This window comes from Oncorhynchus clarkii, unplaced genomic scaffold (genome assembly GCF_045791955.1).
Source record: "Oncorhynchus clarkii lewisi isolate Uvic-CL-2024 unplaced genomic scaffold, UVic_Ocla_1.0 unplaced_contig_2050_pilon_pilon, whole genome shotgun sequence".
In the NCBI taxonomy this organism is placed as follows: domain Eukaryota; kingdom Metazoa; phylum Chordata; class Actinopteri; order Salmoniformes; family Salmonidae; genus Oncorhynchus; species Oncorhynchus clarkii.
The window spans coordinates 152,838-169,943 of record NW_027257981.1 but is presented as its reverse complement, the minus strand read 5'-3'; the positions used below and the strand labels follow the sequence as shown (position 1 = coordinate 169,943).

Sequence of the window (17,106 nt, the reverse complement as noted above, 5' to 3'; positions counted from 1 at the left end):
CACAAACAGCATGACCACTGTCATAGCAGCCACATACAAACAGCATGACCACTGTCATAGCAGCCACATACAAACAGCATGACCACTGTCATAGCAGCCATATACAAACAGCATGACCCCTGTCATAGCAGCCACACACAAACAGCATGACCACTGTCATAGCAGCCACATACAAACAGCATGATCACTGTCATAGCAGCCACACACAAACAGCATGACCACTGTCATAGCAGCCACATACAAACAGCATGACCACTGTCATAGCAGCCACATACAAACAGCATGACCACTGTCATAGCAGCCATATACAAACAGCATGACCCCTGTCATAGCAGCCACACACAAACAGCATGATCACTGTCATAGCAGCCACATACAAACAGCATGATCACTGTCATAGCAGCCACACACAAACAGCATGACCACTGTCATAGCAGCCACATACAAACAGCATGACCACTGTCATAGCAGCCACATACAAACAGCATGATCACTGTCATAGCAGCCACATACAAACAGCATGATCACTGTCATAGCAGCCACACACAAACAGCATGACCACTGTCATCGAGTCTTGTGGCTGTCATTGAGTCTGTTGTGGCTGTCATTGAGTCTGTTGTCTGTTGTGGCTGTCATCGAGTCTGTTGTGGCTGTCATCGAGTCTGTTGTCTGTTGTGGCTGTCATCGAGTCTATTGTCTGTTGTGGCTGTCATCGAGTCTATTGTCTGTTGTGGCTGTCATCGAGTCTGTTGTCTGTTGTGGCTGTCATCGAGTCTGTTGTGGCTGTCATCGAGTCTGTTGTGGTGGTCATTGAGTCTGTTGTGGTGGTCATTGAGTCTGTTGTGGCTGTCATTGAGTCTGTTGTGGCTGTCATTGAGTCTGTTGTGGCTGTCATTGAGTCTGTTGTGGCTGTCATTGAGTCTGTTGTGGCTGTCATTGAGTCTGTTGTGGCTGTCATTGAGTCTGTTGTGGCTGTCATTGAGTCTGTTGTGGCTGTCATTGAGTCTGTTGTGGCTGTCATTGAGTCTGTTGTGGCTGTCATTGAGTCTGTTGTGGCTGTCATTGAGTCTGTTGTGGCTGTCATTGAGTCTGTTGTGGCTGTCATCGAGTCTGTTGTGGTGGTCATCGAGTCTGTTGTGGCTGTCATCGAGTCTGTTGTGGCTGTCATCGAGTCTGTTGTGGCTGTCATCGAGTCTGTTGTGGCTGTCATCGAGTCTGTTGTGGCTGTCATCGAGTCTGTTGTGGCTGTCATCGAGTCTGTTGTGGCTGTCATTGAGTCTGTTGTGGCTGTCATCGAGTCTGTTGTGGCTGTCATTGAGTCTGTTGTGGCTGTCATTGAGTCTGTTGTGGCTGTCATTGAGTATGTTGTGGCGGTCATTGAGTCTGTTGTGGCGGTCATCGAGTCTGTTGTGGCGGTCATCGAGTCTGTTGTGGCGGTCATCGAGTCTGTTGTGGCGGTCATTGAGTCTGACATGCTGCTGTTCCTCCTCTGTTCTTCCCCCCTCTGCTCTGTGAACACATCAAATCAAATCAAATGTATTTATATAGCCCTTCGTACATCAGCTGATATCTCAAAGTGCTGTACAGAAACCCAGCCTAAAACCCCAAACAGCAAGCAATGCAGGTGTAGAAGCACGGTGGCTAGGAAAAACTCCCTAGAAAGGCCAAAACCTAGGAAGAAACCTAGAGAGGAACCAGGCTATGTGGGGTGGCCAGTCCTCTTCTGGCTGTGCCGGGTGGAGATTATAACAGAACATGGCCAAGATGTTCAAATGTTCATAAATGACCAGCTTGGTCGAATAATAATAAGGCAGAACAGTTGAAACTGGAGCAGCAGCACGGCCAGGTGGACTGGGGACAGCAAGGAGTCATCATGTCAGGTATTCCTGGGGTATGGTCCTAGGGCTCAGGTCCTCCGAGAGAGAGAAAGAAAGAGAGAAGGAGAGAATTAGAGAACACACACTTAGATTCACACAGGACACCGAATAGGACAGGAGAAGTACTGACCCTAGCCCCTAGCCCCCCGACACATAAACTACTGCAGCATAAATACTTGAGGCTGAGACAGGAGGGGTCAGGAGACACTATGGCCCCATCCGAGGACACCCCCGGACAGGGCCAAACACATGCTGCTGTTCCTCCTCTGCTCTTCCCCCCTCTGCTCTGTGAACACATGCTGCTGTTCCTCCTCTGTTCTTCCCCCCTCTGCTCTGTGGACACATGCTGCTGTTCCTCCTCTGTTCTTCCCCCCTCTGCTCTGTGAACACATGCTGCTGTTCCTCCTCTGTTCTTCCCCCCTCTGCTCTCTGTAAATGTCCCCACATTTGAAACTTACTGCACAGTGGAGCTTCAGTTTGATTTAATACAGTCATGTTATGGATAGGAGCTGGGAAAGAGCTAGGTGATCGTGCAAGACTGTATTAATATGTAATAACAGAAATATCAGCCTATTTCACACCATAGCTCGCTGAATTTGCAAACGTTACTTTTCACCCATTTTTTTTGATTTCATCAAAAATGAAAATGTGGCACTGACTCGCCCGCACATGGATTGGTGTTTCAGCATTGTCTCAATGAAGAGTTGGGCGTTCGACTGTTGCTATCCGGTAGTGGGACGAGCAATATCCACCATCGTAGTACAGATGAAACCTGAGATGGAATGTGAAGCTAACTGAAGCTGGGTAACTTTATTAAAGCCTGAGGAGATTTAGCTTGCTTCATAGTAAACCCCTCAGGAATGTGGAGCTAACTGAAGCTGGGTAACTTTATTAAAGCCTGAGGAGATTTAGCTTGCTTCATAGTAAACCCCTCAGGAATGTGAAGCTAACTGAAGCTGGGTAACTTTATTAAAGCCTGAGGAGATTTAGCTTGCTTCATAGTAAACCCCTCAGGAATGTGAAGCTAACTGAAGCTGGGTAACTTTATTAAAGCCTGAGGAGATTTAGCTTGCTTCATAGTAAACCCCTCAGGAATGTGGAGCTAACTGAAGCTGGGTAACTTTATTAAAGCCTGAGGAGATTTAGCTTGCTTCATAGTAAACCCCTCAGGAATGTGAAGCTAACTGAAGCTGGGTAACTTTATTAAAGCCTGAGGAGATTTAGCTTGCTTCATAGTAAACCCCTCAGGAATGTGAAGCTAACTGAAGCTGGGTAACTTTATTAAAGCCTGAGGAGATGTAGCTTGCTTCATAGTAAACCCCTCTGGTGTGGTCCATATGTAACATGTTGTCATGTCTCGTACCAACAGAGAAGGCGGATGACATCCCAGGCCCAGTGATCTGGACTGGAGAGGATGATTCTGTGTTCCTCCGCTGGCCTGAACCCTCGTCCCCCAACGCACTCATCCTCATGTATGAGATCAAGTTCAGACTGGGCACTGAGGTAAGAGACACACCTCTCCACTGCTCCCTTCCTCAATGGTTGTGAGGATGATGACTGATCGTTGACATTGTAATGGGGGGGGTAACCCAGTAATGTTGGTGGTGAGGATGATGACTGATCGTTGACATTGTAATGGGGGGGGGGTAACCCAGTAATGGTGGTGGTGAGGATGATGACTGATCGTTGACATTGTAATGGGGGGGTAACCCAGTAATGTTGGTGGTGAGGATGATGACTGATCGTTGACATTGTAATGGGGGGGTAACCCAGTAATGTTGGTGGTGAGGATGATGACTGATCGTTGACATTGTAATGGGGGGGTAACCCAGTAATGTTGGTGGTGAGGATGATGACTGATCGTTGACATTGTAATGGGGGGGGGGGTAACCCAGTAATGTTGGTGGTGAGGATGATGACTGATCGTTGACATTGTAATGGGGGGGTAACCCAGTAATGTTGGTGGTGAGGATGGTGACTGATCGTTGACATTGTAATGGGGGGGTAACCCAGTAATGTTGGTGGTGAGGATGGTGACTGATCGTTGACATTGTAATGGGGGGGTAACCCAGTAATGTTGGTGGTGAGGATGATGACTGATCCTTGACATTGTAATGGGGGGGTAACCCAGTAATGTTGGTGGTGAGGATGATGACTGATCGTTGACATTGTAATGGGGGGGTAACCCAGTAATGTTGGTGGTGAGGATGGTGACTGATCGTTGACATTGTAATGGGGGGGTAACCCAGTAATGTTGGTGGTGAGGATGATGACTGATCGTTGACATTGTAATGGGGGGGGGGTAACCCAGTAATGTTGGTGGTGAGGATGGTGACTGATCGTTGACATTGTAATGGGGGGGTAACCCAGTAATGTTGGTGTGATGCAGGACAGCTGCTCAGTGGAGAGTTAACTAACTACCTGCAGCCGCGTTGTAGAAGCAGGAGTCTTAACAGCGTGTTTTTCTGTCTGTCCAGTCAGAGAAGCATGAGTGTGTGTCTCGCCAGCTGTATCGAGAGCAGCGTGGTGCCAGGCTCAGTAACCTTGGACCTGGTAACTACTCTGCCCGGGTCAGAGCCACCTCCCTGGCTGGCAACGGATCCTGGACTGAACCCATCTCCTTCTATGTGGTACAGGCCCAGCGTAAGATCTCATCATCATCCACTATTCAACACTACATAACTACGTCTCTCACGGGGGAATTCACTGTCATACAACAGTAACACCGTATCATGTTAGTTAACACCAGTGTGTATATTATACCTTATCACATGTTAGTTAGTTAGTTAGTTAACACCAGTCTGTATGTAATACCTTATCACATGTTAGTTAACACCAGTGTGTATATAATACCTTATCACATGTTAGTTAGTTAATACCAGTGTATATATAATACCTTATCACATGTTAGTTAGTTAGTTAGTTAACACCAGTCTGTATGTAATACCTTATCACATGTTAGTTAACACCAGTGTGTATATAATACCTTATCACATGTTAGTTAGTTAACACCAGTGTGTATATAATACCTTATCACATGTTAGTTAGTTAGTTAGTTAACACCAGTCTGTATGTAATACCTTATCACATGTTAGTTAACACCAGTGTGTATATAATACCTTATCACATGTTAGTTAGTTAACACCAGTGTGTATATAATACCTTATCACATGTTAGTTAGTTAACACCAGTGTGTATATAATACCTTATCACATGTTAGTTAGTTAGTTAGTTAACACCAGTCTGTATGTAATACCTTATCACATGTTAGTTAACACCAGTGTGTATATAATACCTTAGCACATGTTAGTTAGTTAACACCAGTCTGTATATAATACCTTATCACATGTTAGTTAGTTAACACCAGTGTATATATAATACCTTATCACATGTTAGTTAGTTAACACCAGTGTGTATATAATACCTTAGCACATGTTAGTTAGTTAACACCAGTCTGTATATAATACCTTATCACATGTTAGTTAGTTAACACCAGTGTATATATAATACCTTATCACATGTTAGTTAGTTAGTTAACACCAGTGTGTATGTAATACCTTATCACATGTTAGTTAGTTAACACCAGTGTGTATATAATACCTTATCACATGTTAGTTAGTTAACACCAGTGTGTATATAATACCTTATCACATGTTAGTTAGTTAACACCAGTGTGTATATAATACCTTATCACATGTTAGTTAGTTAACACCAGTGTGTATATAATACCTTATCACATGTTAGTTAACACCAGTCTGTATGTAATACCTTATCACATGTTAGTTAGTTAACACCAGTGTGTATATAATACCTTATCACATGTTAGTTAGTTAACACCAGTGTGTATATAATACCTTATCACATGTTAGTTAGTTAACACCAGTGTGTATATAATACCTTATCACATGTTAGTTAGTTAACACCAGTGTGTATATAATACCTTATCACATGTTAGTTAACACCAGTCTGTATGTAATACCTTATCACATGTTAGTTAGTTAACACCAGTGTGTATTTAATGTGTCCACCAGGTTAGTTAGTTAACACCAGTCTGTATGTAATATCTTATCACATGTTAGTTAACACCAGTGTGTATTTAATGGGTCCACCAGGTTAGTTAGTTAACACCAGTCTGTATGTAATATCTTATCACATGTTAGTTAACACCAGTGTGTATTTAATGGGTCCACCAGGTGAGTTAGTTAACACCAGTGTGTGTTTAATGTGTCCTCCAGGTTAGTTAGTTAGTTAGTTAACACCAGTGTGTATTTAATGGGTCCACCAGGTTAGTTAGTTAACACCAGTGTGTGTTTAATGTGTCCACCAGGTTAGTTAGTTAGTTAGTTAACACCAGTGTGTGTTTAATGGGTCCACCAGGTTAGTTAGTTAACACCAGTCTGTATGTAATACCTTATCTCATGTTAGTTAACACCAGTGTGTATATAATACCTTATCACATGTTAGTTAGTTAGTTAGTTAGTTAGTTAACACCAGTCTGTATATAATACCTTGTCACATGTTAGTTAACACCAGTGTGTATATAATACCTTATCACATGTTAGTTAGTTAGTTAGTTAGTTAACACCAGTCTGTATGTAATACCTTATCACATGTTAGTTAACACCAGTGTGTATGTAATACCTTATCACATGTTAGTTAGTTAGTTAGTCAACACCAGTCTGTATGTAATACCTTATCACATGTTAGTTAGTTAGTTAGTCAACACCAGTCTGTATGTAATACCGTATCACATGTTAGTTAGTTAATACCAGTGTATATATAATACCTTATCACATGTTAGTTAGTTAACACCAGTGTGTATATAATACCTTATCACATGTTAGTTAGTTAGTTAGTTAACACCAGTCTGTATGTAATACCTTATCACATGTTAGTTAACACCAGTGTGTATTTAATGGGTCCACCAGGTTAGTTAGTTAGTTAGTTAACACCAGTGTGTGTTTAATGTGTCCTCCAGGTTAGTTAGTTAGTTAGTTAACACCAGTGTGTGTTTAATGTGTCCTCCAGGTTAGTTAGTTAGTTAGTTAACACCAGTGTGTGTTTAATGTGTCCACCAGGTTAGTTAGTTAACACCAGTCTGTATGTAATACCTTATCTCATGTTAGTTAACACCAGTGTGTATTTAATGGGTCCACCAGGTGAGTTAGTTAACACCAGTGTGTATATTATACCTTATCACATGTTAGTTAGTTAGTTAACACCAGTCTGTATGTAATACCTTATCTCATGTTAGTTAACACCAGTGTGTGTTTAATGGGTCCACCAGGTTAGTTAGTTAACACCAGTGTGTGTTTAATGGGTCCACCAGGTTAGTTAGTTAACACCAGTGTGTATTTAATGGGTCCACCAGGTTAGTTAGTTAACACCAGTGTGTGTTTAATGTGTTCACCAGGTTAGTTAGTTAACACCAGTGTGTGTTTAATACCTTATCACATGTTAGTTAACACCAGTGTATATATAATACCTTATCACATGTTAGTTAGTTAGTTAGTTAGTTAACACCAGTGTGTATATAATACCTTATCACATGTTAGTTAGTTAACACCAGTGTGTATATAATAACTTATCACATGTTAGTTAGTTAACACCAGTGTGTATATAATACCTTATCACATGTTAGTTAACACCAGTGTGTATATAATACCTTATCACATGTTAGTTAGTTAACACCATTGTGTATATAATACCTTATCACATGTTAGTTAGTTAATACCAGTGTGTATATAATACCTTATCACATGTTAGTTAATACCAGTGTGTATATAATACCTTATCACATGTTAGTTAACACCAGTGTGTATATAATACCTTATCACATGTTAGTTAACACCAGTGTGTATATTATACCTTATCACATGTTAGTTAACACCAGTGTGTATATAATACCTTGTCACATGTTAGTTAACACCAGTGTGTATATAATACCTTATCACATGTTAGTTAGTTAGTTAGTTAGTTAGTTAACACCAGTCTGTATATAATACCTTATCACATGTTAGTTAGTTAACACCAGTGTGTATATAATACCTTATCACATGTTGGTTAGTTAGTTAGTTAACACCAGTGTGTATATAATAACTTATCACATGTTAGTTAGTTAACACCAGTCTGTATATAATACCTTATCACATGTTAGTTAGTTAACACCAGTGTGTATATAATACCTTATCACATGTTGGTTAGTTAGTTAGTTAGTTAACACCAGTCTGTATATAATACCTTATCACATGTTAGTTAGTTAGTTAGTTAGTTAACACCAGTCTGTATATAATACCTTATCACATGTTAGTTAACACCAGTGTGTATATAATACCTTATCACATGTTGGTTAGTTAGTTAGTTAGTTAGTTAACACCAGTGTGTATATAATACCTTATCACATGTTAGTTAGTTAACACCAGTCTGTATATAATACCTTATCACATGTTAGTTAGTTAACACCAGTGTGTATATAATACCTTATCACATGTTAGTTAGTTAACACCAGTGTGTATATAATACCTTATCACATGTTAGTTAGTTAGTTAGTTAGTTAACACCAGTGTGTATATAATACCTTATCACATGTTAGTTAGTTAGTTAGTTAGTTAACACCCGTGTGTATATAATACCTTATCACATGTTAGTTAGTTAACACCAGTGTGTATATAATACCTTATCACATGTTGGTTAACACCAGTGTGTATATTATACCTTATCACATGTTAGTTAACACCAGTGTGTATATAATACCTTATCACATGTTAGTTAACACCAGTGTGTATATAATACCTTATCACATGTTAGTTAACACCAGTGTGTATATAATACCTTATCACATGTTAGTTAGTTAACACCAGTGTGTATATAATACCTTATCACATGTTAGTTAGTTAGTTAGTTAGTTAACACCAGTGTGTATATAATACCTTATCACATGTTAGTTAACACCAGTGTGTATATAATACCTTATCCCATGTTAGTTAACACCAGTGTGTATATAATACCTTATCACATGTTAGTTAACACCAGTGTGTATATAATACCTTATCACATGTTAGTTAACACCAGTGTGTATATAATACCTTATCACATGTTAGTTAACACCAGTGTGTATATAATACCTTATCACATGTTAGTTAGTTAGTTAGTTAGTTAGTTAACACCAGTGTGTATATAATACCTTATCACATGTTAGTTAACACCAGTGTGTATATAATACCTTATCACATGTTAGTTAACACCAGTGTGTATATTATACCTTATCACATGTTAGTTAGTTAGTTAGTTAACACCAGTGTGTATATAATACCTTATCACATGTTAGTTAACACCAGTGTGTATATAATACCTTATCACATGTTAGTTAATACCAGTGTATATATAATACCTTATCACATGTTAGTTAGTTAACACCAGTGTGTATATAATACCTTATCACATGTTAGTTAATACCAGTGTGTATATAATACCTTATCACATGTTAGTTAACACCAGTGTGTATATAATACCTTATCACATGTTAGTTAGTTAACACCAGTGTGTATATTATACCTTATCACATGTTAGTTAACACCAGTGTGTATATTATACCTTATCACATGTTAGTTAACACCAGTGTGTGTTTAATGTGTCCTCCAGGTTAGTTAGTTAGTTAACACCAGTGTGTATATAATACCTTATCACATGTTAGTTAGTTAACACCAGTGTGTATATAATACCTTATCACATGTTAGTTAACACCAGTGTGTATATTATACCTTATCACATGTTAGTTAGTTAGTTAGTTAACACCAGTGTGTATATAATACCTTATCACATGTTAGTTAACACCAGTGTGTATATAATACCTTATCACATGTTAGTTAACACCAGTGTGTATATTATACCTTATCACATGTTAGTTAGTTAGTTAGTTAACACCAGTGTGTATATAATACCTTATCACATGTTAGTTAACACCAGTGTGTATATAATACCTTATCACATGTTAGTTAACACCAGTGTGTATATTATACCTTATCACATGTTAGTTAACACCAGTGTGTATATTATACCTTATCACATGTTAGTTAGTTAACACCAGTGTGTATATAATACCTTATCACATGTTAGTTAATACCAGTGTGTATTTAATGAGTCCACCAGGTTAGTTAGTTATCACCAGTGTGTATATAATACCTTATCACATGTTAGTTAACACCAGTGTGTATATAATACCTTATCACATGTTAGTCAACACCAGTCTGTATATAATACCTTATCACATGTTGGTTAACACCAGTGTGTATATTATACCTTATCACATGTTAGTTAACACCAGTGTGTATATTATACCTTATCACATGTTAGTTAACACCAGTGTGTATATAATACCTTATCACATGTTAGTTAATACCAGTGTGTATATAATACCTTATCACATGTTAGTTAGTTAACACCAGTGTGTATATAATACCTTATCACATGTTAGTTAGTTAGTTAGTTAACACCAGTGTGTATATAATACCTTATCACATGTTAGTTAACACCAGTGTGTATATTATACCTTATCACATGTTAGTTAACACCAGTGTGTATATTATACCTTATCACATGTTAGTTAACACCAGTCTGTATATAATACCTTATCACATGTTAGTTAGTTAGTTAGTTAACACCAGTGTGTATATAATACCTTATCACATGTTAGTTAGTTAACACCAGTGTGTATATAATACCTTATCACATGTTAGTTAGTTAACACCAGTGTGTATATAATACCTTATCACATGTTAGTTAGTTAACACCAGTGTGTATATAATACCTTATCACATGTTAGTTAGTTAGTTAGTTAACACCAGTCTGTATGTAATACCTTATCACATGTTAGTTAACACCAGTGTGTATATAATACCTTATCACATGTTAGTTAACACCAGTGTGTATATAATACCTTATCACATGTTAGTTAACACCAGTGTGTATATAATACCTTATCACATGTTAGTTAGTTAACACCAGTGTGTATATAATACCTTATCACATGTTAGTTAGTTAACACCAGTGTGTATATAATACCTTATCACATGTTAGTTAGTTAACACCAGTGTGTATATAATACCTTATCACATGTTAGTTAACACCAGTGTGTGTTTAATGTGTCCTCCAGGTTAGTTAGTTAGTTAACACCAGTGTGTATATTATACCTTATCACATGTTAGTTAACACCAGTGTGCATATTATACCTTATCACATGTTAGTTAGTTAGTTAGTTAACACCAGTGTGTATATTATACCTTATCACATGTTAGTTAGTTAGTTAGTTAGTTAGTTAGTTAACACCAGTGTGTATATAATACCTTATCACATGTTAGTTAACACCAGTGTGTATTTAATGGGTCCACCAGGTTAGTTAGTTAACACCAGTGTGTATTTAATGTGTTCACCAGGTTAGTTAGTTAGCACCAGTGTGTGTTTAATACCTTATCACATGTTAGTTAACACCAGTGTGTATTTAATGGGTCCACCAGGTTAGTTAGTTAACACCAGTGTGTATTTAATGGGTCCACCAGGTTAGTTAGTTAACACCAGTGTGTATTTAATGGGTCCACCAGGTTAGTTAGTTAGCACCAGTGTGTATTTAATGGGTCCACCAGGTTAGTTAGTTAACACCAGTGTGTATTTAATGTGTTCACCAGGTTAGTTAGTTAGCACCAGTGTGTGTTTAATGGGTCCACCAGGTTAGTTAGTTAACACCAGTGTGTGTTTAATGGGTCTCTCCTGGTCCAACAGGTTATGAGAACTCTCTCTACATCATGATCTTTGTTCCCATGGTAGCAGTCCTGATCATCTGTCTCCTGGCCACGTTCACCATCATCAACAGGAAGAAGTAAGTCTGTGTGTCTGTCTGTAAGGTTCTTTAGTAAATGACAGGCTGTCTCTAGGTAGTTAGAGGTGGGCTGTCATTATATAGTGCACTACTTAAGAACAGAGACTTCTGGCACCCTATTCCCTATATAATGTACTACTTTAGACCAGAGCCCTATGGCACCCTATTCCCTATATAGTGCACTACTTTAAACCAGAGCCCTATGGCACCCTATTCCCTATATAATGCACTACTTTAGACTAGAGCCCTATGACACCCTATTCCCTATATAATGCACTACTTTAGACCAGACCCCACAGAGCAGTACATATGGGGAATAGGGGGCCGTTTGGGATGCTGTTTAACTCTGCTAACCCTGTGTGTGTGTGTGTGTGTGTGTGTGTGTGTGTGTGTGTGTGTGTGTGTGTCTACAGGAACAGTGACAGACTGGGGAATGGAGTTTTGTATGCATCAGTCAATCCTGAATACTTCAGCGCTGCAGAGAGTAAGTACCTGTAGTGACCATATCACCTGATAGAGACAGAGAGGAAGTACCTGTAGTGACCATATCACCTGATAGAGACAGAGAGGAAGTACCTGTAGTGACCATATCACCTGATAGAGACAGAGAGGAAGTACCTGTAGTGACCATATCACCTGATAGAGACAGAGAGGAAGTACCTGTAGTGACCATATCACCTGATAGAGACAGAGAGGAAGTACCTGTAGTGACCATATCACCTGATAGAGACAGAGAGGAAGTACCTGTAGTGACCATATCACCTGATAGAGACAGAGAGGAAGTACCTGTAGTGACCATATCACCTGATAGAGACAGAGAGGAAGTACCTGTAGTGACCATATCACCTGATAGAGACAGAGAGGAAGTACCTGTAGTGACCATATCACCTGATAGAGACAGAGAGGAAGTACCTGTAGTGACCACATCACCTGATAGAGACAGAGAGGAAGTACCTGTAGTGACCATATCACCTGATAGAGACAGAGAGGAAGTACCTGTAGTGACCATATCACCTGATAGAGACAGAGAGGAAGTACCTGTAGTGACCATATCACCTGATAGAGACAGAGAGGAAGTACCTGTAGTGACCATATCACCTGATAGAGACAGAGAGGAAGTACCTGTAGTGACCATATCACCTGATAGAGACAGAGAGGAAGTACCTGTAGTGACCATATCACCTGATAGAGACAGAGAGGAAGTACCTGTAGTGACCATATCACCTGATAGAGACAGAGAGGAAGTACCTGTAGTGACCATATCACCTGATAGAGACAGAGAGGAAGTACCTGTAGTGACCATATCACCTGATAGAGACAGAGAGGAAGTACCTGTAGTGACCATATCACCTGATAGAGACAGAGAGGAAGTACCTGTAGTGACCACATCACCTGATAGAGACAGAGAGGAAGTACCTGTAGTGACCATATCACCTGATAGAGACAGAGAGGAAGTACCTGTAGTGACCATATCACCTGATAGAGACAGAGAGGAAGTACCTGTAGTGACCATATCACCTGATAGAGACAGAGAGGAAGTACCTGTAGTGACCATATCACCTGATAGAGACAGAGAGGAAGTACCTGTAGTGACCATATCACCTGATAGAGACAGAGAGGAAGTACCTGTAGTGACCATATCACCTGATAGAGACAGAGAGGAAGTACCTGTAGTGACCATATCACCTGATAGAGACAGAGAGGAAGTACCTGTAGTGACCACATCACCTGATAGAGACAGAGAGGAAGTACCTGTAGTGACCATATCACCTGATAGAGACAGAGAGGAAGTACCTGTAGTGACCATATCACCTGATAGAGACAGAGAGGAAGTACCTGTAGTGACCATATCACCTGATAGAGACAGAGAGGAAGTACCTGTAGTGACCATATCACCTGATAGAGACAGAGAGGAAGTACCTGTAGTGACCATATCACCTGATAGAGACAGAGAGGAAGTACCTGTAGTGACCATATCACCTGATAGAGACAGAGAGGAAGTACCTGTAGTGACCATATCACCTGATAGAGACAGAGAGGAAGTACCTGTAGTGACCATATCACCTGATAGAGACAGAGAGGAAGTACCTGTAGTGACCATATCACCTGATAGAGACAGAGAGGAAGTACCTGTAGTGACCATATCACCTGATAGAGACAGAGAGGAAGTACCTGTAGTGACCACATCACCTGATAGAGACAGAGAGGAAGTACCTGTAGTGACCATATCACCTGATAGAGACAGAGAGGAAGTACCTGTAGTGACCATATCACCTGATAGAGACAGAGAGGAAGTACCTGTAGTGACCATATCACCTGATAGAGACAGAGAGGAAGTACCTGTAGTGACCATATCACCTGATAGAGACAGAGAGGAAGTACCTGTAGTGACCATATCACCTGATAGAGACAGAGAGGAAGTACCTGTAGTGACCACATCACCTGATAGAGACAGAGAGGAAGTACCTGTAGTGACCACATCACCTGATAGAGACAGAGAGGAAGTACCTGTAGTGACCATATCACCTGATAGAGACAGAGAGGAAGTACCTGTAGTGACCATATCACCTGATAGAGACAGAGAGGAAGTACCTGTAGTGACCATATCACCTGATAGAGACAGAGAGGAAGTACCTGTAGTGACCATATCACCTGATAGAGACAGAGAGGAAGTACCTGTAGTGGCCATATCACCTGATAGGTTGTCAGGGTCAGGCTGTGTGGTACTGTGATATAGTTGTCTGTTAACCCTCTCCTCTCCTCCAGTGTATATACCAGATGAATGGGAGGTGTTGAGGGAGAAGATCACGATGAACAGAGAGCTGGGTCAGGGGTCGTTTGGCATGGTGTACGAGGGCGTTGCTAAGGGAGTAGTCAAGGACGAGCCAGAGACGTGTGTGGCCATTAAGACGGTGAACGAGTCTGCCAGCATGAGAGAGAGAATAGAGTTCCTCAATGAAGCTTCTGTCATGAAGGAGTTCAACTGTCATCACGTGGTAAGACACACACACACACACACACACACACACACACACACACAGTGTGGTACGACACAGGACACACACACACACAGTGTGGTACGACACAGGACACACACACACACACAGTGTGGTACGACACAGGACACACACACACACACAGTGTGGTACGACACAGGACACACACACACACACAGTGTGGTACGACACAGGACACACACACACACAGTGTGGTACGACACAGGACACACACACACACAGTGTGGTACGACACAGGACACACACACACACAGTGTGGTACGACACAGGACACACACACACACACAGTGTGGTACGACACAGGACACACACACACACACAGTGTGGTACGACACAGGACACACACACACACACAGTGTGGTACGACACAGGACACACACACACACACAGTGTGGTACGACACAGGACACACACACACACACACAGTGTGGTACGACACAGGACACACACACACACACACAGTGTGGTACGACACAGGACACACACACACACAGTGTGGTACGACACAGGACACACACACACAGACACACAGTGTGGTACGACACAGGACACACACACACACAGTGTGGTAGGACACGAAAACACAGCGGACAGATACATTGTGACATAAGGCAATAATACCTGATACTCCACCCCACCCTGTCCTGTCCACCCCCCCTGTCCTGTCTAAATGTTGACCTCATACTCCACACCCCCCCTGTCCTGCCCACCCCCCCTGTCCTGTCTAAATGTTGACCTGATACTCCACCCCCCCCCTGTCCTGTCCACACCCCCTGTCCTGTCTACCCCCCCTGTCCTGTCTAAATGTTGACCTGATACTCCACACCCCCTGTCCTGTCTAAATGTTGACCTGAAACTCCACACCCCCCCTGTCCTGTCTAAATGTTGACCTGATACTCCACACCCCCCCTGTCCTGTCTAAATGTCTACCTTGATACTCCACACCCCCCCTGTCCTGTCCACCCCCCCTGTCCTGTCTAAATGTTGACCTGAAACTCCACACCCCCCCTGTCCTGTCCACACCCCCCTGTCCTGTCTAAATGTTGACCTGATACTCCACACCCCCCCTGTCCTGTCCACACCCCCCTGTCCTGTCTAAATGTTGACCTGATACTCCACACCCCCTGTCCTGTCTAAATGTTGACCTGATACTCCACACCCCCCCTGTCCTGTCCACACCCCCTGTCCTGTCCACATCCCCTGTCCTGTCTAAATGTTGACCTGATACTCCACACCCCCTGTCCTGTCTACCCCCCCTGTCCTGTCTAAATGTTGACCTGATACTCCACATCCCCCCTGTCCTGTCCACACCCCCATGTCCTGTCTAAATGTTGACCTGATACTCCACATCCCCTCTGTCCTGTCTAAATGTTGACCTCATACTCCACACCCCCTGTCCTGTCTAAATGTTGACCTGATACTCCACACCCCCTCTGTCCTGTCTAAATGTTGACCTGATACTCCACCCCCCCCTGTCCTGTCTAAATGTTGACCTGATACTCCACCCCCCTCTGTCCTGTCTAAATGTTGACCTGATACTCCACCCCCCCCTGTCCTGTCTAAATGTTGACCTGATACTCCACACCCCCCCTGTCCTGTCCACACCCCCCTGTCCTGTCTAAATGTTGACCTGATACTCCACCCCCCCCTGTCCTGTCTAAATGTTGACCTGATACTCCACCCCCCCTGTCCTGTCTAAATGTTGACCTGATACTCCACATCCCCCCTGTCCTGTCTAAATGTTGACCTGATACTCCACCCCCCCTGTCCTGTCTAAATGTTGACCTGATACTCCACATCCCCCCTGTCCTGTCTAAATGTTGACCTGATACTCCACCCCCCCCTGTCCTGTCTAAATGTTGACCTGATACTCCACACCCCCCCCTGTCCTGTCCACACCCCCTGTCCTGTCTAAATGTTGACCTGATACTCCACATCCCCCCTGTCCTGTCCACACCCCCTGTCCTGTCTAAATGTTGACCTGATACTCCACATCCCCCATGTCCTGTCTAAATGTTGACCTGATACTCCACATCCCCCCTGTCCTGTCTAAATGTTGACCTGATACTCCACACACCCCCTGTCCTGTCTAAATGTTGACCTGATACTCCACACCCCCCCTGTCCTGTCCACACCCCCTGTCCTGTCTAAATGTTGACCTGATACTCCACACCCCCCCTGTCCTGTCTAAATGTCTACCTTGATACTCCACACCCCCCCTGTCCTGTCCACCCCCCCTGTCCTGTCTAAATGTTGACCTGAAACTCCACACCCCCCCTGTCCTGTCTAAATGTTGACCTGATACTCCACATCCCCCATGTCCTGTCTAAATGTTGACCTG

At 41.9% G+C, this 17,106-nt stretch overlaps 1 protein-coding gene across 1 annotated transcript in view; it reads left to right on the top strand.

The window, feature by feature from the left end:
- Window positions 1-17,106, top strand: part of LOC139394389 (insulin-like growth factor 1 receptor) — a 109,117-nt gene that overhangs the window by 72,030 nt on the left and 19,981 nt on the right. Inside the window, exons 13-17 of the mRNA XM_071142443.1 lie at window positions 3,247-3,380; window positions 4,355-4,520; window positions 11,652-11,748; window positions 12,162-12,232; window positions 14,515-14,744. Coding sequence (XP_070998544.1) covers window positions 3,247-3,380; window positions 4,355-4,520; window positions 11,652-11,748; window positions 12,162-12,232; window positions 14,515-14,744 — 698 coding nt within the window. The remainder of the gene's footprint in view (window positions 1-3,246; window positions 3,381-4,354; window positions 4,521-11,651; window positions 11,749-12,161; window positions 12,233-14,514; window positions 14,745-17,106) is intronic.